This window comes from Oncorhynchus clarkii, chromosome 2, assembly GCF_045791955.1.
Source record: "Oncorhynchus clarkii lewisi isolate Uvic-CL-2024 chromosome 2, UVic_Ocla_1.0, whole genome shotgun sequence".
Classification (NCBI taxonomy): domain Eukaryota; kingdom Metazoa; phylum Chordata; class Actinopteri; order Salmoniformes; family Salmonidae; genus Oncorhynchus; species Oncorhynchus clarkii.
This window is the reverse complement of record NC_092148.1, coordinates 7,571,256-7,593,580: the sequence shown is the minus strand read 5'-3', so window position 1 is coordinate 7,593,580 and position 22,325 is coordinate 7,571,256. Positions and strand designations below refer to the sequence as shown.

At 46.1% G+C, this 22,325-nt stretch overlaps 1 protein-coding gene across 1 annotated transcript in view; it reads right to left on the bottom strand.

Annotated features, from left to right (window-relative positions):
- LOC139419052 (serine/threonine-protein kinase Nek11-like) overlaps positions 1-22,325 on the bottom strand; it is a 76,468-nt gene that overhangs the window by 40,725 nt on the left and 13,418 nt on the right. The window contains exons 3-6 of the mRNA XM_071168932.1: positions 13,226-13,391; positions 5,339-5,457; positions 5,077-5,141; positions 274-400 (exon numbers count right to left, since the gene is read on the bottom strand). Of these exons, the coding sequence (XP_071025033.1) occupies positions 274-400; positions 5,077-5,141; positions 5,339-5,457; positions 13,226-13,391 (477 nt within the window). The remainder of the gene's footprint in view (positions 1-273; positions 401-5,076; positions 5,142-5,338; positions 5,458-13,225; positions 13,392-22,325) is intronic.

The following is a 22,325-nucleotide window of genomic DNA, read 5'->3' as shown; positions in this document are numbered from 1 at the left end:
ACAGAGCTCTAAACAGGTGTTTGTTTCATTAAAAGTTTTAAACATGACAAACATTCACATAATACAACTTGTGGTGGCTGCCACAACACAAAACACGCGTTACAAGTGTTCACAAAGTCACTACACACATAAACACACAGTGCAGCATCAAGATAAATGTCAATGTCCACTCACCGTTCAACCTATCTAACCTTACCTTTCTTTACATTTGAACTTTAACCTAACTTTGACCTTTCTGTCTTTGAGCCTCAGTGTGCTGCTCCACCTTCCTACCAGATATCAGACTTGGAGTCGTAACCGTGGTGGTTCAGGACTTCAGGGCTCATGTAGTAAGGCGTGCCCGTGAAGGTGGTGGCCAGGTCACATGACCCCATCAGCAGACAGGACACCCCAAAATCACCTGAACGGAGGAAGAGCAACACTTATAATAATAATATATTATATTTGTAGAGTGCAATTTGCATAAGATAGGAAACAAAACAAAGAACAATAAACAGCAACAATACATTGCCTAATAATGCTAAATCTAGACCATGATTATTTCCAAACTGGAACCTGTTCCTATTTCCTGTGCCCTCATTGATCCCATCTGAAAGGACCAGGGGGATGGGTGTGAGCACTATGCAGAATGAAAATAAAAAGGCTGAAAGAAGTGTCCGCCATATTGCTTTCACCTATCCAGTCCTCTTTCGAGTGACAAGGATGAGTCATCATAGGAAAAGGAAAGAAAGACAGTTTTCTGTTTGGAATTGAACCATTAGCACATTAAAGTAGACAGTTTTCTGCTTTGGAATTGAACCATCAGCACATTTTCTGTATGGAATTGAAAAATTAGCACATTAAAGTAGACCGTTTTCTGTTTGGAATTGAACCTTTAGCACATTTTCTGTTTTTAGAATTGAACCATTATCATATTAAAGTAGACAGTTTTCTGCTTTGGAATTGAACCATCAGCACATTAAAGTGCATGCCCTGATTATGTTCTTGTCAAGTGTCAATGTGCAGCGGGTAGGAAGGAGTCAGGCGCAGGACAAAGAACTGAGTAAATAACATACTTTACTCGAATAAACATCCAAATAAATTCCACGCAGGGAAAATACTCCAGCTCACAGAAAATAGCGAACACTTCACAACGAACAAACACGCACAAAACCATGTGGGAACCAGAGGGTTAAATAGGGAATAAATAATAATGTAAAGGAAAGACAAAACAAATGGACAATGAAACATAGATCGGTAGCGGCTAGAAAACCGGTGACGTCGACCGCCGAACACCGCCGGAACAAGGAGAGGCACCAACTTCGGCAGAAGTTGTGACAGTACCCTCCGCCCCCTTGATGCACGGCTCCAGCAGCACGCCAACACCGGCCTCGGGGACGACCCGGAGGACAAGGCGCAGGACGATCCAGGTGGAGGACGATTCCTGCAGTAAGGAAGGGTCCAGGATGTCCTCCACCGGCACCCAGCATCTCTCCTCCGGACCGTACCCCTCCCACTCCACGAGGTACTGAAGGCCCCTCGCCCGACGCCTTGATTGCTCGAACAGTATTCGCCGGGGCCCCCTCGATATCCAGAGGGGGCGGAGGAACCTTCCGCACCTCAGACTCCTGGAGCGGACCAGCCTCCACCGGCCTGAGGAGAGACACATGGAACGAGGGGTTAATACGGTAATCAGGGGGAGCTGTAACAATCCTCGTTCCGTCTCCTCAGGACTTTAAATGGCCCCACAAACCGTGGACCCAGCTTCCGGCAGGGCAGGCGAAGGGGCAGGTTTCGAGAGCCAGACCCGGTCGGCCTCACTGCGGTGGCGGTTGGCGCTCCCCTTTTGCCGCCTGATGGCCCGTTGCAGGTGCACATGGGCAGCGTCCCATGTCTCCTCCGAGCGCCGAAACCATTCATCCACCGCAGGTGCCTCGATCTGGCTCTGATGCCACGGTGCCAGCCCCGGCTGATACCTAGTACACATTGAAAAGGGGATAGGTTAGTGGAGGAGTGGCGGAGGGAGTTTTGGACCATCTCTGCCCAGGGGATGAAAGCCGCCCACTCCCCCGGCCGGTCTTGGCAATAGGACCGCAGAAACCTACCCACATCCTGGTTAACTCTCTCCACCTGCCCATTAGCAGGTGGAGAGAGTTCACCTGCCCATTAGCAGGTGGAGAGAGTTCACCTGCCCATTAGCAGGTGGAGAGAGTTCACCTGCCCATTAGCAGGTGGAGAGAGTTCACCTGCCCATTAGCAGGTGGAGAGAGTTCACCTGCCCATTAGCAGGTGGAGAGAGTTCACCTGCCCATTAGCAGGTGGAGAGAGTTCACCTGCCCATTAGCAGGTGGAGAGAGTTCACCTGCCCATTAGCAGGTGGAGAGAGTTCACCTGCCCATTAGCAGGTGGAGAGAGTTCACCTGCCCATTAGCAGGTGGAGAGAGTTAACCTGCCCATTAGCAGGTGGAGAGAGTTCACCTGCCCATTAGCAGGTGGAGAGAGTTCACCTGCCCATCAGGTGAAAACCTGATGTGAGGCTGACCGAGAACCCCAGACGTTCCATAAACACCCTCCAGACCCTAGACGTGAACTGGGGACCCCGATCAGAAACTATATCCTCAGGCACCCCGTAGTGCAGGAAGACATGGGTGAACAGGGCCTCCGCAGTCTGTAGAGCCGTAGGGAGACCTGGCAAAGGCAGGAGATGGCAGAAAACCGATCCATAATGACCAGGATCGTGGTGTTTCCCTGTGACGGAGGAAGTTCCGTCATGAAATCCACCGATTGGTGTGACCTCTGTGCAGGTGTCTAGGTGCCTTGCACTGGGCGCACACCAGCAGGAGGAAACATAAACCCTCACGTCCTTAGCTAAAGTGGGCCACCAGTACTTCCCACTAAGACAGCACACCATCCTACCGATGCCAGGGTGACCAGAGGAGGGGGACGTATGGGCCCAATAGATCAAACGGTCGCGGACAGCAGACGGAACGTACAGACTCCCAGCTGGACATTGGGGGGGGAGTGGGCTCTGTACGTAATGCCCGCTCGATGTCCACATCCAGCTCTCACACCACCGGTGCCACCAGGCCAGAAGCTGGAAGTATGGGAGTGGGATCCATGGGCCGCTCCTCTGTGTCATACATCCGGGACAGTGTGTCTGCCTTAGTGTTCTGGGAACCTGGTCTGTAGGACAGGGTGAAAACAACACGGGTAAAGAACATGGCCCACCTTGCCTGGCGAGGGTTCAGTCTCCTCGCTGCCCGAATGTACTCCAGATTACGGTGGTCAGTCCAGATGATTAAAGGGTGTTTAGCCCCCTCAAGCCAATGTCTCCACACCTTCAGAGCCTTTACGGCAGCCAGTAGCTCCCGGTCCCCCACATCATAGTTAAGCTCCGCCGAGCTGAGCTTCTTCAAAAAGAAAGCACAGGGGCGGAGTTTGGGTGGCGTACTCGAGCGCTGAGACAGCACAGCACCTATCCCAGCCTCAGATGCATCCACCTCCACTATAAATGCCAAGGAGGGATCGGGATGATCCAGCACGGGAGCCTGGGTAAACAGAGCCTTCAGGTGACCAAAAGCCCTGTCCGCCCCAGCCGACCACTGCAGTCACACCGGTCCCCTCTTAAGCAGTGAGGTAATGGGAGCCGCTACCTGACCAAAGCCCCGGATAAACCTCCGGTAGTAGTTGGCAAACCCTAAGAACCGCTGCACCCCCTTAACCGTGGTTGGTGTCGGGCCAATTAGGCACGGCTGAAATGCGGTCATTTTCCATCTCCACCCCTGACGTGGAAAGGCGGTACCCTAGGAAGGAAACAGACTGTTGAAAGAACAGACACTTCTCAGCCTTCACATACAGGTCATGCTCCAACAGTCGTCCTGCGTACCAGGGACACATGCTCGGCGCGTGTAGCGGAGTACATCAGAATGTCGCTGATATACACCACTACACCCTGCCCGTGCAGGTCCCAGAAAATATGGTCTACAAAGGATTGGAAGACTGATGGAGCATTCATCAACCCGTAAGGCATGACGAGGTACTCATAGTGCCCAGAGGTGGTACTAAATGCTGTCTTCCGCCAAACGCCGCCGGAACAAGGACAGGCACCAACTTCGGCGGAAGTCGTGACAGTTCAATTGTCTTAATTTGTTCAAGTGAATTACATATTTGATCTAAATCTTGTGAGCAAACAACTGGCAGTGATTTACACAGTGGGCTACAGATGGTGTGCTGTGTATAAACTGTGTGCTGTGTATAAACTGCGTGCTGTGTATAAACTGTGTGCTGTGTATAAACTGTGTGCTGTGTATAAACTGTGTGCTGTGTATAAACTGAGTGCTGTGTATAAACTGTGTGCTGTGTATAAACTGTGTGCTGTGTATAAACTGAGTGCTGTGTATAAACTGCGTGCTGTGTATAAACTGCGTGCTGTGTATAAACTGCGTGCTGTGTATAAACTGTGTGCTGTGTATAAACTGAGTGCTGTGTATAAACTGAGTGCTGTGTATAAACTGAGTGCTGTGTATAAACTGTGTGCTGTGTATAAACTGTGTGTACTTTCAACAGTTTTGTATTCCTGTAAGGGGTGCGTAATCGGTGGCAGGGAAGTCAGACGCAGGAGAGCAGAACTTAGTGATAACCGGAGCAGTTTAATAGCAAAACCCACAGCATAAAAATAACAAGTATATTGGGTACAAAACCCGTCACGCACCAAACAGCAAGCACAAGCACTTACAATAAACAATCCCAGACAAAGACATGGGGGGAACAGAGGGTTAAATACACAACAAATGATTGAGGGAATTGAAACCAGGTGTGAGGAAAAACAAGACAAAACACATGAAAAGTGGATCGATGATGGCTAGAAGACTTGCGACGCCGACCGCCGAGTGCCGCCCAAACAAGGAGAGGACCCGACTTCGGCGGAAGTCGTGACAATTCATCCATTACCTTTGTAGATAATTGTATGCCGCTGACATATGGAGAGAGCCTTAGAATTTAACAGGAGTGACACAGCCTCCCTGCACTTTTAAGGACTAGCATACATTTCAAACAAACAAAAAAACTCCCATGGGCCCCTGCTGCATTGGAACTCACCGATTTTAACTATGTTCCTTTTCATGAAGATATTTTTGGCCTTCAGATCTCTGTGGAGGATGCGCCTGGGACAGAGGAGGCAGGACAAACAGACATCAGCAGACAGGCAGACAGGCAGGAATACAATAAAGAAATAAACCTTGCACAATGCAATCATGATACTTTGAAGTCCAAAATATATCCTTGTTTAGATCCCTGTGGTTCTTAGACCTCCCCCTTATGTACTTTTCATTTTTGACAAAAGTATAAATACAGTATGAACCTGTTATGCATGTAGTGGAGTCCAAGCAGCATCTGGATCAGCCAATCAGTGACCTGGGTCTCAGGCAAGCTCTGCCCTGCTTCTCTCACTTCCTCCAGATGACAGTCCAAGTCCCTGTCCTAGAGTATAGAGTATTATAGCAACAGACTTAGATATTCATACAGATAACCACATCACAATAAATGCATGCAATCGTATACAGGCGCATGCACGCACACACCCACCAACACACAATTGTGGATACACATTGTGGAAAACCTTTGACAAAATACCCATTCCGATACGTCTATAAGTTCATTCATTTCCATTCTGGGGGAAATGTGCATCAACTCTAACTGTAAGAGCTAAGTGCATCAACACTAAGAGAGCTCTGAATCCTCGTCTCTATTTTACACTCCAGACAGAAAGGTCCTCTGTCAGCCGCCATTGTGACCATTTAACTGTCTGTGAGGATAAGCTGGAATGAGATCTGAGCTGGCTTCATTCTCTCTAATGGGACTTCCAGCGAGAACAGAACAGCACCAATGAACTTCTTAATGGAACTGTGGGGGTGTCCTCACGGGTTCATTCTGAGAGGCACTGAGTAGGTTATGATGCTCTGGCAGTGTGTGTGTGTGTGTGTGTGTGTGTGTGTGTGTGTGTGTGTGTGTGTGTGTGTGTGTGTGTGTGTGTGTGTGTGTGTGTGTGTGTGTGTGTGTGTGTGTGTGTGTGTGTGTGTGTGTGTGTGTGTGTGTGTGCGCGCATGCCTGCGAGCATGCCTGCATGCATCTGAGCTTCTGTGTAGTGGGGGAAAGTCTATTTTGTGTGTATATGGGGGGTGATGGAACAACATAAGCTGTATCTGTGTCAGGTGGGGCAAAAATGCTTTAAGGGAACTGTTTAATGAAATAATTAAGACACAGAAATGCCTAGAGGGAATCCGACCGCAATTGATTTGATTATGCCTCCTGGATCAGACTTGCTGCGCTGTTAAAAAAAAGTGGGATGAGCACCCATTGTCTCTCTCTCCTCCCTGCTGCAGTGACCACCACAGAACATCAACAGTGTTTATAGTGTTGTCTCTCTCTCCTCCCTGCTGCAGTGACCACCACAGAACATCAACAGTGTTTATAGTGTTGTCTCTCTCTCCTTCCTGCTGCAGTGACCACCACAAAACATCAACAGTGTTTATAGTGTTGTCTCTCTCCTCCCTGCTGCAGTGACCACCACAGAACATCAACAGTGTTTATAGTGTTGTCTCTCTCTCCTCCCTGCAGCAGTGACCACCACAGAACATCAACAGTGTTTATAGTGTTGTCTCTCTCTCCTCCCTGCTGCAGTGACCACCACAGAACATCAACAGTGTTTATAGTGTTGTCTCTCTCTCCTCCCTGCTGCAGAGACCACCACAGAACAGTGTTTATAGTGTTTATAGTGTTGTCTCTCTCTCCTCCCTGCTGCAGTGACCACCACAGAACATCAACAGTGTTTATAGTGTTGTCTCTCTCTCCTCCCTGCTGCAGCGACCACCACAGAACATCCACAGTGTTTATAGTGTTGTCTCTCTCTCCTCCCTGCTGCAGTGACCACCACAGAACATCCACAGTGTTTATAGTGTTGTCTCTCTCCTCCCTGCTGCAGTGACCACCACAGAACATCCACAGTGTTTATAGTGTTGTCTCTCTCTCCTCCCTGCTGCAGTGACCACCACAGAACATCCACAGTGTTTATAGTGTTGTCTCTCTCCTCCCTGCTGCAGTGACCACCACAGAACATCAACAGTGTTTATAGTGTTGTCTCTCTCTCCTCCCTGCTGCATTGACCACCACAGAACATCAACAGTGTGTATTGTACTGTCAATGTTGCTGCAACATAATTACAGCCATTTCTGACTGAAAAGTTATGTTACCGAAATTCCTCATTTGTTTAGGTAAAACATTCCCTATTCCCTGAACCCTCGCTCTCTTTACGTAACACATGTATGCATCGCATGCACATGACTAATAGGGCCTGACCTATAGCATATCAGAATCACATCAATAAACTGGTTATAACAAACTCTGAACACCGTAACGCATGACAGCAAAATGGATGCACAGGAAGTGACAAACAAACTCGATACGGGAGACTGTTTACTGGTTGCTCAGGACGTAAAAGGGGAGTTCAGATGTGAGGAATACATTTGACAAGTTGTGGAAAATACTGGAGATCAAGAAAAATAATGTAAGGAGCCAGCGCTTCATGTATATTATGTCTCTGCCAAACAGCTGCTGTTAGATTACAATACAACATTTCCTACCATTTGGAACAAGTAAACAACATCAAATAAATTACAAGCGTAATAGAGAGTCTATTGTAACAATTTTACTTTTTTTCTTGTAAAGCCTTTATTACAGCAAAGACTAAAAACAGTCACATTTATTTGTGAATGGGGGAGTTTAGGCCTATTTATTGGAGTAGCCTATATAAGTGTTGAAATATAGGCCTAAGGCCTCAGTAAGTTACAGTATGAAGACTAAACAGGATGCGCTCTTAGGCCTACAGCTCAGGTGGTTATACAAGGCTGCTATACTAAGCCTACTAATGATAATGACATGACTTATTATTATAATTATCATGCTCATCATAATAATAGTAATAATAACAACAAGAAGGAGATCAAGGAAATTAGGGTTATTTTTTTTAAATTATTATAAATATAATTTTGGGGACAATTTGGAACAGAGTAAACAACATGAAATACATGATAAATAATGCCAGAGAGGCTGGTCTAATGAAAAAAAGTGTAAAGCCTTTATTACAGCATAGCAAAGATTAAAAACAGACGAATTTGTGGAATTGTTTATTCGACATGTGGTTGCGTAAGGCTTATTGCTCACAGAATCAGTAAGCTATTAAACAAACAGTCAAACAGACAACAGAAGCAAGATCTGTTTTATTTCTGTCGATATATATGGAAGATTTACAAAGCCAGGCACATTTAACAGTTTGGCTGTTGATTATAGACCTAATTAAGTTGGAGTTTCCTCTCTCCTCACTTTTCTTAGACAATTAAGGCTGTTGTCTCGTCTCCTGACTCCGCTGCTGCCTCGGCCGCATTGTTCTCAACGCCAATATGCTGGTTAACTTTGCTATTATGCACATAGCAACATGGTCTAGAAAAAAATGCAAATTCAACAGCACACTGATGTGTTTCAGAACCTAATGTGTTTCAGGACAGTAACCACTATCCAACGTGGGAGAAAGCGCATTTGCTATAAAATCATTTTCATTTTGATTCTGGTTCTTACATAATATAACCATACACAATTTCAGTAGCACATCTCTTAGACTGATGGACTGTGCCATCCCCACGGCCTCCACAATGGATCAGTCCACTCAGACAGGCGCCAATCAGACAGGTGTCTTGTACACCATGATATTTTTGAGAAAGACTGGAAGACAGGACCCCTACCTGCTGTAATCTAGTAGGAGAAAGACTGGAAGACAGGACCCCTACCTGCTGTAATCCAGTAGAATAAAGACTGGAGAACAGGACCCCTACCTGCTGTAATCTAGTAGGATAAAGACTGGAGAACAGGACCCCTACCTGCTGTAATCTACTGTAGTAGGATAAAGACTGGAGAACAGGACCCCTACCTGCTGTAATCTACTGTAGTAGGAGAAAGACTGGAGGACAGGACCCGTACCTGCTGTAATCTAGTAGGAGAAAGACTGGAGGACAGGACCCCTACCTACTGTAATCTACTGTAGTAGGATAAAGACTGGAGGACAGGACCCCTACCTGCTGTAATCTACTGTAGTAGGAGAAAGACTGGAGGACAGGACCCCTACCTGCTGTAATCTAGTAGGAGAAAGACTGGAGGACAGGACCCATACAGCTGTAATCTAGTAGGAGAAAGACTGGAGGACAGAACCCCTACCTGCTGTAATCTATACAGCAAACACTTTGACAAGATGAAAAGAAAAACGGAGAGAGAGCGAGAGCGAGAGAAGGGGGGCGGAGAAGGAGGGGGCACAGATCAATCACTTGTTCCATGCTCTGACACTTCAGACATTTCCCCGTGACCTCTCTCTAGCTTGGAACGCCTACAGGGCTACAGTTTGAAGAGAAAGGTGTGCTGCTCTGGTGCAGGGAACCACAGTGACCATGTAATCATGTTAGTGCTGTATGGAGTGATTCCAAGCCATGGTGTTCTATAAGAAAAGCACAAAGCCATGAATTTATAACACCATAAGTGCATGACAGGATCACATGTAGGATCTTCATTTGAGACAGTTTGCTACAGCAGGAAAATAATCCTGCAGCAACAGGAAATGTGAATTATGTGATTATAATTCATGGACATTTTTGTAGGGGTTGATACATTTTTCATAAAGGAAAATCAAGTATGACATTTCAAAGGGGAAATTACAAACTTCAGAAGTATTTTTAAAAACACACTACACATTTGACATTTCCTGGAAAGTTCTCCTGCAACATGGTGATCAAATTAAGATCATACGTCTGTGGCCTTCTATAGTCCTATTTTAATGCTGTGATAATGCAGTATTGAATAAGGTGTGTGTAGACGATTCTGTACATTTGTTCTACCTTGAATAACAATGACATGCTATGTTGAAATATACACTGAGTATACCAAACATTAGGAACACCTTCCTAATATTGAGTTGCACCCCCCCCCCCCCTCACCCCCACCAGGCACCTACTACCATACCCCGTTTAAAGACACTTAAATATTTTCTTGCCCATTCACCGCCTGAATTGCACAAATAGACAATCCATGTCTAAATTGTCTCCAAGCTTAAGAATTTAACCTGTCTCCTCCCCTTCATCAACACTGATTGAAGTGGATTTAACAAGTGACATCAACAAGGGTCTGTGTTATGGAAAGGGCAGGTGTTAAGGATTGGACCCTTTTTTCAAAATTCCCCTAAAATGACATACCCAAATCTAACTGTCTGTGGCTCATGACACCAAGCACAGTTGACGTCGGAAGGTTACATACACCTTAGCCAAATACATTTAAACTCAGATTTTCACAATTCCTGACATTGAATCCTAGTAAAAATTCCCTGTCTTCGGTCAGTTAGGATCACCACTTTATTTTAAGGATATGAAATGTCAGAATAATAGTAGAGAGAATGATTTATTTCAGCTTTTATTTATTTCATCACATTCCCGGTGGGTCAGAAGTTTACATACACTCAATTAGTATTTGGTAGCATTGCCTTTAAAGTGTTTAACTTGGGTCAAGCGTTTCGGGTAGCCTTCCACAAGCTTCCCACAATAAGTTGGGTAAATTTTGGCCCATTCCTCCTGACAGAGCTGGTGTAACTGAGTCAGGTTTGTAGGCCTCCTTGCTCGCACACACTTTTTCAGTTCTGCCCACAAATTTTCTATAGGATTGAGGTCAGGGCTTTGTGATGGCCACTCCAATACCTTGACTTTGTTGTCCTTATGCCATCTTGCCACAACTTTGGAAGTATGCTTGGGGTCATTGTCCATTTGGAAGACCCATTTGCGACCAAGCTTTAACTTCCTGACTGATGTCTCGAGATGTTGCTTCAATATATCCACATAATTTTACTGCCTCATGAAGCCATCTATTTTGTGAAGTGCACCAGTCCCTCCTGCAGCAAAGCACCCCCACAACATGATGCTGCCACCCCCGTGCCTCACGGTTGGGATGGTGTTCTTCGGCTTGCAAGCCTCCCTATATTTCCTCCAAACATAATGATGGTCATTATGGTCAAACACTTCTATCTTTGTTTCATCAGACCAGAGGACATTTCTCCAAAAAGTACGATCTTTGTCCCCATGTGCAGTTGCAAACCGTAGTCTGGATTTTATATGGTGGTTTTGGAGCAGTGGCTTCTTCCTTGCTGAGCGGCCTTTCAGGTTACGTCGATATAGGACTCGTTTAACTGTGGATATAGATACTTTTGTACCTGTTTCCTACAGCATCTTCACAAGGTCCTTTGCTGTTGTTCTGGGATTAATTTGCACTTTTCACACCAAAGTGCGTTTGTAACGGCATTCTTCCTCCTCTTCTGAGGGGGAATAGCGAGAAGGATCGGAGGACCAATGCGCAGCGTGGTAAGTGTCCTTAATGTTTATTTATATACATAAACTGAACACTACAAAACAATAAACGTGAAACGAACGAAACCGAAACAGTACCGTGTGGCAACAAACACTCACACGGAAACAAACACCCACAACTCAAAAGTGAAACCCAAGCTACCTAAGTATGATTCTCAATCAGAGACAACTATCGACACCTGCCTCTGATTGAGAAGCATACTAGCCTGAACTCAAAACCCCAACATAGAAAAACACACATAGACTGCCCACCCCAACTCACGCCCTGACCATACTAAATAAAGACAAAACAAAGGAAATAAAGGTCAGAACGTGACAGCGTTCATCTCTAGAAGACAGAACGTCTCCTTCCTGAGCGTTATGGCGGCTGCGTGGTCCCATGGTGTTTATACTTGCGTACTATTGTTTGTACAGATGAACGTGGTACCTTCAGGCAATTGGAAATTGCTCCCAAGGATGAACCAGACTTGTGGAGGTCTACAATTATTTTCTAATAATACATAAAAAAAAACTGAAACCATATCATGACCAAGACTTGGCATCTATAAGGTCTTATTTATGCATAATGTAAGCAATGACATGAGATAAATATATATTAGATACACACACAAAACTAGTCAAAATAATGATTTTGATTTTCCCATGATGTCAAGCAAAGAGGCACTGAGTTTGAAGGTAGGCCTTGAAATACATTCACAGGTACACCTCCAATTGACTCAAATGGTGTCAATTAGCCTATCAGAAGCTTCTAAAGCCATGACATCATTTTCTGGAATTTTCCATGCTGTTTAAAGGCACCGTCAACTAAACTTCTGACCCACTGGAATTGTGATAAAATTAATTATAAGTGAAATAATCTGTCTGTAAACAATTGTTGTAAAAATTACTTGCGTCATGCAGAAAGCAGATGTCCTACCCGACTTGCCAAAACTATAGTTTGTTAACAAGAAATTTGTGGAGTGGTTGAAAAACAAGATTTAATGACTCCAACCTAAGTGTATGTAAACCTCCGACTTCAAATGTATATGCATATTCTTGATACCATTTGAAAGGAAACACTTTGAAGTTTGTGGAACTGTGAAACTGTGAAATGAATGAAGGAGAATATAATTAGAACTGGTAAAAGATCATACAAAGAAAAAAACGTTTTTTTGGTTTTTCTGTACCATCATCTTTGAAATGCAAGAGAAAGGCCATAATATATTATTATTACATTTAGATTTTGACCACTAGATGGCAGCAGTGTATGTGCAAAGTTTTAGACGGATCCAATGAACCATTGCATTCTGTTAAAAATATTGTATCAAGACTGCCCAAATGTGCCTAATTGGTTTATTAATAACTTTTCAAGTTCATAACTGTGCACTCTCCTCAAACAATAGCAAGGTAGCTACTGTAAATTGGTCAGTGCAGTTCGATTAACAAGAATTTAACCTTTCTGCCAATATCAGATATGTCTATGTCCTGGGAAATGTTCTTGTTACTTACGACCTCATGCTAATCACATTAGCCTACGTCAGCTCAACCGTACCGAGGGGGACCCACCAATCCTGTAAAGGTTATTAACCACTTCACATGTTTCTGACAGAAAATAACAACTGAGAATGCAGTGGCAAGGTACACATGATCCCTGCCCAAGGTCAAACGAGGAAACTGAAAACGGACCGATGGCGGAGAATATTTCCTCACTGATGCCAATCCAACTGACAGAGGGAACTCGAGAATGAATGCATTATTCAAGGTTGTGGATGAGATTGCAACAGCACAAAAGATTCCAAGAGATCTGGAGACATCAGTCCTACCTCACAGTACTCAGTGATGATGCAGAAGGAGTCTCTATGCAGAAAGCTGCTGTAGAAAGTGATGATGGCTGGGTGGTGGAGCTGGGACAGGAGCTGAGCCTCCTGGGAAGCCTGGACTGTCTCGTTAGGACGCAGGTCCCCCAGAGGGATCTCCTTCAGCACCTTACTAGGGATCAAAGGTCAGACGGCAAAGGAGAGAGAAAGGTTATAGTAAGGGGTTTTTCCAAAATGGGCAACACATGTACGTAGTAGCAAGTTATTTTTATTTTTTATTTAACCAAGCAAGTCAGTTAAGAACAAATTCTCATTTACAATGGCAGCCTAGGAACAGTGGGTTAACTGCCTTGTGCAGGAGCAGAATGACAGATTTTTATCTTGTCAGCTCGGGGATCTAGCAACCTTTCGGTTACTGGCCCAACTCTCTAACCACTAGGCTACTTGCTGCCCATATATCAATATAGAGTATTAGGGAGTGCAAATGTGAAAAGCTGGCAATAGACGTAAGTTGACCACCGTACCCCAATTATCATCCTGGGCAGGGACAGGGAACATCATTCAGACAGATCGTTTAAAATGTATGTTTTCTCCCGTCCCCTGTCTGGTCCTGGGTACATACACACATGTACGCTACCTCTCCTCCTCTCTACCTCTCCTCCTCTCTTCCTCTCCTCCTCTCTATCGCTCCTCTTCTCTACCTCTCTTCCTCTCATCCTCTCTACCTCTCCTCCTCTCATCCTCTCCTCCTCTCCACCTCTCCTCCTCTCTACCTCTCCTCCTCTCTACCTCTCCTCCTCTCTATCGCTCCTCCTCTCTAACTCTCCTCCTCTCTATCGCTCCTCCTCTCTACCTCTCCTCCTCTCTACCTCTCCTCCTCTCTACCTCTCCTCCTCTCTTCCTCTCCTCCTCTCTTCCTCTCCTCCTCTCTACCTCTCCTCCTCTCTTCCTCTCCTCATCTCTACCTCTCCTCCTCTCTATCACTCCTCCTCTCTACCTCTCCTCCTTTCTACCTCTCCTCCTCTCTACCTCTCCTCTCTACCTCTCCTCCTCTCTACCTCTCCTCCTCTCTACCTCTCCTCCTCTCTACCGCTCCTCCTCTCCTCCTCTCTATCGCTCCTCCTCTCTACCTCTCCTCCTCTCTACCTCTCCTCTCTATCGCTCCTCCTCTCTACCTCTCCTCCTCTCTACCTCTCCTCCTCTCTATCGCTCCTCCTCTCTTACCTCTCCTCCTCTCTTCCTCTCCTCCTCTCTACCTCTCCTCCTCTCTATCGCTCCTCCTCTCTACCTCTCCTCCTCTCTACCTCTCCTCCTCTCCACCTCTCCTCCTCTCTTCCTCTCCTCCTCTCTTCCTCTCTCCGTCTACCTCTCCTCCTCTCTTCCTCTCCTCCTCTCTACCTCTCCTCCTCTCTATCGCTCCTCCTCTCTACCTCTCCTCCTCTCATCCTCTCCTCACCTCTTCCTCTCCTCCTCTCTACCTCTCCTCCTCTCCTCCTCTCTACCTCTCCTCCTCTCTATCGCTCCTCCTCTCTACCTCTCCTCCTCTCTACCTCTCCTCCTCTCTATCGCTCCTCCTCTCTACCTCTCCTCCTCTCTATCGCTCCTCCTCTCTACCTCTCCTCCTCTCTACCTCTCCTCTCTATCGCTCCTCCTCTCTACCTCTCCTCTCTACCTCTCCTACTCTCTTCCTCTCCTCCTCTCTAACTCTCCTCTCTACCTCTCCACCTCTCCTCCTCTCTACCTCTCCTCCTCGCTTCATCTCCTCATCTCTACATCTCCTCCTCTCTACCTCTCCTCCTCTCTACCTCTCCTCTTCTCTTCCTCTCCTCCTCTCTACCTCTCCTCTCTACCTCTCCTCCTCTCTTCCTCTCCTCCTCTCTAACTCTCCTCTCTACCTCTCTTCCTCTCCTCCTCTCTACCTCTCCTCCTCTCTATCGCTCCTCCTCTCTACCTCTCCTCCTCTCTTCATCTCTTCATCTCCTCCTCTCTACCTCTCCTCCTCTCTACCTCTCCTCCTTCCATACCTTTAAGGAGCTCATCAGGCCCCACTCAGAGAAAGGACTGATCTGTCGCAGCACAAAGAACCTCTGGCTAAATTGGTCCTCAGGTCATTGATGTGAAGTCTACGTTCTCATTCAGTCTCTCTCTATTCAGCTTCCTACTTCACTTTCTCTCACCTTCTGCAAAGGTTGGGCAGCGGAAACGCATTGTCCTAAATGACATCCTGCTATGCTGCTCTGAGACTGAGAGATCCTTAGGCTTCTCATATGATTAACCAAAACACATGGCCCTAACTATGACACATGTTGGGTTGGGTTGGCATCCAGGGTTAGTGTGGTTGGTGAAATGTGTTCCATCTGGTGTTGCGTCTTCTCAGCTCTCTTCACAGGTTCCCGGTGGCAGCAGTCAAGACATTTAAGACCTGACTTCCACTTTCTTCCTTCCTGCCGGAAAACATATTTTACACCCTCTTCTGTTGGCTCTCTGCAATGAGTCATGGTCAAGCTGGGCTGTGTCTGATAGTCGGTCAGATTATTTGTCTTCCTGGAATGAAATGATCGTCTGCAGATTGAGAGTGTTCCTTGACTTCTTGTTAATGACTGCATAGGTCTGGGCTTACTGTTGTTCTGAGCTAGCCAGTGATCCCAGGTTGAAGTAACTTCCGGGTCACTACCACATCAGTGGGCAGGGCTGAGAGGTCATCCAGGAGACAGTGGAGGGATGGGATCATTCATGACAAAGCTGTGGTTTGATGTACTACATGGCCAACACTGTCTACGACTGCTGTTTGTGGAGATTTCCAACACTGTCTAAGACTGCTGTTTGTGGAGATTTCCAACACTGTCTAAGACTGCTGTTTGTGGAGATTTCCAACACTGTCTAAGACTGCTGTTTGTGGAGATATCCAACACTGTCTAAGACTGCTGTTTGTGGAGATTTCCAACACTGTCTACGACTGCTGTTTGTGGAGATTTCCAACACTGTCTAAGACTGCTGTTTGTGGAGATTTCCAACACTGTCTAAGACTGCTGTTTGTGGAGATTTCCAACACTAAGACTGCTGTTTGTGGAGATTTCCAACACTAAGACTGCTGTTTGTGGAGATTTCCAACACTGTCTACGACCGCTGTTTGTGGAGATTTCCAACACTGTCTAAGACTGCTGTTTGTGGAGATTTCCAACACTGTCTAAGACTAATGTTTGTGGAGATTTCCAACACTGTCTAAGACTGCTGTTTGTGGAGATTTCCAACACTGTCTAAGACTGCTGTTTGTGGAGATTTCCAACACTGTCTAAAACTGCTGTTTGTGGAGATTTCCAACACTGTCTACGACTGCTGTTTGTGGAGATTTCCAACACTGTCTAAGACTGCTGTTTGTGGAGATTTCCAACACTGTCTAAAACTGCTGTTTGTGGAGATTTCCAACACTGTCTACGACCGCTGTTTGTGGAGATTTCCAACACTAAGACTGCTGTTTGTGGAGATTTCCAACACTGTCTAAGACTGCTGTTTGTGGAGATTTCCAACACTGTTGAAGTCAGCTGGTTGAGGAGATTTCCAACACTGTTGAAGTCAGCTGGTTGAGGAGATTTCCAACACTGTCGAAGTCAGCTGGTTGAGGAGATTTCCAACACTGTCTACGACTGCTGTTGGTGGAGATTTCCAACACTGTCTAAGACTGCTGTTTGTGGAGATTTCCAACACTGTCTAAAACTGCTGTTTGTGGAGATTTCCAACACTGTCTACGACCGCTGTTTGTGGAGATTTCCAACACTAAGACTGCTGTTTGTGGAGATTTCCAACACTGTCTAAGACTGCTGTTTGTGGAGATTTCCAACACTGTCTAAGACTGCTGTTTGTGGAGATTTCCAACACTGTTGAAGTCAGCTGGTTGAGGAGATTTCCAACACTGTTGAAGTCAGCTGGTTGAGGAGATTTCCAACACTGTCGAAGTCAGCTGGTTGCGGAGATTTCCAACACTGTCTAAGACTGCTGTTTGTGGAGATTTCCAACACTGTCTAAAACTGCTGTTTGTGGAGATTTCCAACACTGTCTAAGACTGCTGTTTGTGGAGATTTCCAACACTGTCTAAAACTGCTGTTTGTGGAGATTTCCAACACTGTCTAAGACTGCTGTTTGTGGAGATTTCCAACACTGTCTAAGACTGCTGTTTGTGGAGATTTCCAACACTGTCTAAGACTGCTGTTTGTGGAGATTTCCAACACTGTCTAAGACTGCTGTTTGTGGAGATTTCCAACACTGTCTAAGACTGCTGTTTGTGGAGATTTCCAACACTGTCTAAGACTGCTGTTTGTGGAGATTTCCAACACTGTCTAAGACTGCTGTTTGTGGAGATTTCCAACACTGTTGAAGTCAGCTGGTTGAGGAGATTTCCAACACTGTTGAAGTCAGCTGGTTGAGGAGATTTCCAACACTGTCGAAGTCAGCTGGTTGCGGAGATTTCCAACACTGTCTAAGACTGCTGTTTGTGGAGATTTCCAACACTGTCTAAGACTGCTGTTTGTGGAGATTTCCAACACTGTCGAAGTCAGCTGGTTGAGGAGATTTCCAACACTGTCTACGACTGCTGTTGGTGGAGATTTCCAACACTGTCTAAGACTGCTGTTTGTGGAGATTTCCAACACTGTCTAAAACTGCTGTTTGTGGAGATTTCCAACACTGTCTACGACCGCTGTTTGTGGAGATTTCCAACACTAAGACTGCTGTTTGTGGAGATTTCCAACACTGTCTAAGACTGCTGTTTGTGGAGATTTCCAACACTGTCTAAAACTGCTGTTTGTGGAGATTTCCAACACTGTCTACGACCGCTGTTTGTGGAGATTTCCAACACTAAGACTGCTGTTTGTGGAGATTTCCAACACTGTCTAAGACTGCTGTTTGTGGAGATTTCCAACACTGTCTAAGACTGCTGTTTGTGGAGATTTCCAACACTGTTGAAGTCAGCTGGTTGAGGAGATTTCCAACACTGTTGAAGTCAGCTGGTTGAGGAGATTTCCAACACTGTCGAAGTCAGCTGGTTGCGGAGATTTCCAACACTGTCTAAGACTGCTGTTTGTGGAGATTTCCAACACTGTCTAAAACTGCTGTTTGTGGAGATTTCCAACACTGTCTAAGACTGCTGTTTGTGGAGATTTCCAACACTGTCTAAAACTGCTGTTTGTGGAGATTTCCAACACTGTCTAAGACTGCTGTTTGTGGAGATTTCCAACACTGTCTAAGACTGCTGTTTGTGGAGATTTCCAACACTGTCTAAGACTGCTGTTTGTGGAGATTTCCAACACTGTCTAAGACTGCTGTTTGTGGAGATTTCCAACACTGTCTAAGACTGCTGTTTGTGGAGATTTCCAACACTGTCTAAGACTGCTGTTTGTGGAGATTTCCAACACTGTCTAAGACTGCTGTTTGTGGAGATTTCCAACACTGTCTAAGACTGCTGTTTGTGGAGATTTCCAACACTGTCTAAGACTGCTGTTTGTGGAGATTTCCAACACTGTTGAAGTCAGCTGGTTGAGGAGATTTCCAACACTGTTGAAGTCAGCTGGTTGAGGAGATTTCCAACACTGTCGAAGTCAGCTGGTTGCGGAGATTTCCAACACTGTCTAAGACTGCTGTTTGTGGAGATTTCCAACACTGTCTAAGACTGCTGTTTGTGGAGATTTCCAACACTGTTGAAGTCAGCTGGTTGAGGAGATTTCCAACACTGTCGAAGTCAGCTGGTTGCGGAGATTTCCAACACTGTCTAAGACTGCTGTTTGTGGAGATTTCCAACACTGTCTAAGACTGCTGTTTGTGGAGATTTCCAACACTGTCTAAGAATGCTGTTTGTGGAGATTTCCAACACTGTCTACGACTGCTGTTTGTGGAGATTTCCAACACTGTCTAAGACGCTGTTGGTGGAGATTTCCAACACTGTCTATGACTGCTGTTTGTGGAGATTTCCAACACTGTCTAAGACTGCTTTTTGTGGAGATTTCCAACACTGTCTAAGACTGCTGTTTGTGGAGATTTCCAACACTGTCTAAGACTGCTGTTTGTGGAGATTTCCAACACTGTCTAAGACTGCTGTTTGTGGAGATTTCCAACACTGTCTAAGACTGCTGTTTGTGGAGATTTCCAACACTGTCTACGACTGCTGTTTGTGGAGATTTCCAACACTGTCTAAGACGCTGTTGGTGGAGATCAAATCAAATCAAATCAAATCAAATTTTATTTGTCACATACACATGGTTAGCAGATGTTAATGCGAGTGTAGCGAAATGCTTGTGCTTCTAGTTCCGACAATGCAGTAATAACAAGTAATCTAACTAACAATTCCAAAACTACTGTCTTGTACACAGTGTAAGGGGATAAAGAATATGTACATAAGGATATATGAATGAGTGATGGTACAGAGCAGCATAGGCAAGATACAGTAGATGGTATCGGGTACAGTATGTACAAATGAGATGAGTATGTAAACAAAGTGGCATAGTATAGTATAAAGTGGCTAGTGATACATGTATTACATAAGGATACCGTCGATGATATAGAGTACAGTATATACGTATGCGTATGAGATGAATAATGTAGGGTAAGTAACATTTATATAAGGTAGCATTGTTTAAAGTGGCTAGTGATATATTTACATCATTTCCCATCAATTCCCATTATTAAAGTGGCTGGAGTTGAGTCAGTGTCAGTGTGTTGGCAGCAGCCACTCAGTGTTAGTGGTGGCTGTTTAACAGTCTGATGGCCTTGAGATAGAAGCTGTTTTTCAGTCTCTCGGTCCCAGCTTTGATGCACCTGTACTGACCTCGCCTTCTGGATGATAGCGGGGTGAACAGGCAGTGGCTCGGGTGGTTGATGTCCTTGATGATCTTTATGGCCTTCCTGTGACATCGGGTGGTGTAGGTGTCCTGGAGGGCAGGTAGTTTGCCCCCGGTGATGCGTTGTGCAGACCTCACTACCCTCTGGAGAGCCTTACGGTTGAGGGCGGTGCAGTTGCCATACCAGGCGGTGATACAGCCCGCCAGGATGCTCTCGATTGTGCATCTGTAGAAGTTTGTGAGTGCTTTTGGTGACAAGCCGAATTTCTTCAGCCTCCTGAGGTTGAAGAGGCGCTGCTGCGCCTTCTTCACGATGCTGTCTGTGTGAGTGGACCAATTCAGTTTGTCTGTGATGTGTGTGCCGAGGAACTTAAAACTTGCTACCCTCTCCACTACTGTTCCATCGATGTGGATAGGGGGGTGTTCCCTCTGCTGTTTCCTGAAGTCCACAATCATCTCCTTAGTTTTGTTGACGTTGAGTGTGAGGTTGTTTTCCTGACACCACACTCCGAGGGCCCTCACCTCCTCCCTGTAGGCCGTCTCATCGTTGTTGGTAATCAAGCCTACCACTGTTGTGTCGTCCGCAAACTTGATGATTGAGTTGGAGGCGTGCGTGGCCACGCAGTCGTGGGTGAACAGGGAGTACAGGAGAGGGCTCAGAACGCAACCTTGTGGGGCCCCAGTGTTGAGGATCAGCGGGGAGGAGATGTTGTTGCCTACCCTCACCACCTGGGGGCGGCCCGTCAGGAAGTCCAGTACCCAGTTGCACAGGGCGGGGTCGAGACCCAGGGTCTCGAGCTTGATGACGAGCTTGGAGGGTACTATGGTGTTGAATGCCGAGCTGTAGTCGATGAACAGCATTCTCACATAGGTATTCCTCTTGTCCAGATGGGTTAGGGCAGTGTGCAGTGTGGTTGAGATTGCATCGTCTGTGGACCTATTTGGGCGGTAAGCAAATTGGAGTGGGTCTAGGGTGTCAGGTAGGGTGGAGGTGATATGGTCCTTGACTAGTCTCTCAAAGCACTTCATGATGACGGATGTGAGTGCTACGGGGCGGTAGTCATTTAGCTCAGTTACCTTAGCTTTCTTGGGAACAGGAACAATGGTGGCCCTCTTGAAGCATGTGGGAACAGCAGACTGGTATAGGGATTGATTGAATATGTCCGTAAACACACCGGCCAGCTGGTCTGCGCATGCTCTGAGGGCGCGGCTGGGGATGCCATCTGGGCCTGCAGCCTTGCGAGGGTTAACACGTTTAAATGTCTTACTCACCTCGGCTGCAGTGAAGGAGAGACCGCATGTTTTCGTTGCAGGCCGTGTCAGTGGCACTGTATTGTCCTCAAAGCGGGCAAAAAAGTTATTTAGTCTGCCTGGGAGCAAGACATCCTGGTCCGTGACTGGGCTGGGTTTCTTCCTGTAGTCCGTGATTGACTGTAGACCCTGCCACATGCCTCTTGTGTCTGAGCCGTTGAATTGAGATTCTACTTTGTCTCTGTACTGGCGCTTAGCTTGTTTGATAGCCTTGCGGAGGGAATAGCTGCACTGTTTGTATTCGGTCATGTTACCAGACACCTTGCCCTGATTAAAAGCAGTGGTTCGCGCTTTCAGTTTCACACGAATGCTGCCATCAATCCACGGTTTCTGGTTAGGGAATGTTTTAATCGTTGCTATGGGAACGACATCTTCAACGCACGTTCTAATGAACTCGCACACCGAATCAGCGTATTCGTCAATGTTATTATCTGACGCAATACGAAACATCTCCCAGTCCACGTGATGGAAGCAGTCTTGGAGTGTGGAGTCAGCTTGGTCGGACCAGCGTTGGACAGACCTCAGCGTGGGAGCCTCTTGTTTTAGTTTCTGTCTGTAGGCAGGGATCAACAAAATGGAGTCGTGGTCAGCTTTTCCGAAAGGGGGGCGGGGCAGGGCCTTATATGCGTCGCGGAAGTTAGAGTAACAATGGTCCAAGGTCTTTCCTCCCCTGGTTGCGCAATCGATATGCTGATTTCCAACACTGTCTAAGACTGCTGTTTGTGGAGATTTCCAACACTGTCTAAGACTGCTGTTTGTGGAGATTTCCAAAACTGTCTACGACCGCTGTTTGTGGAGATTTCCAACACTGTCTACGACTGCTGTTTGTGGAGATTTCCAACACTGTCTACGACTGCTGTTGGTGGAGATTTCCAACACTGTCTACGACTGCTGTTGGTGGAGATTTCCAACACTGTCTAAGACTGCTGTTGATGGAGATTTCCAACACTGTCTAAGACTGCTGTTGG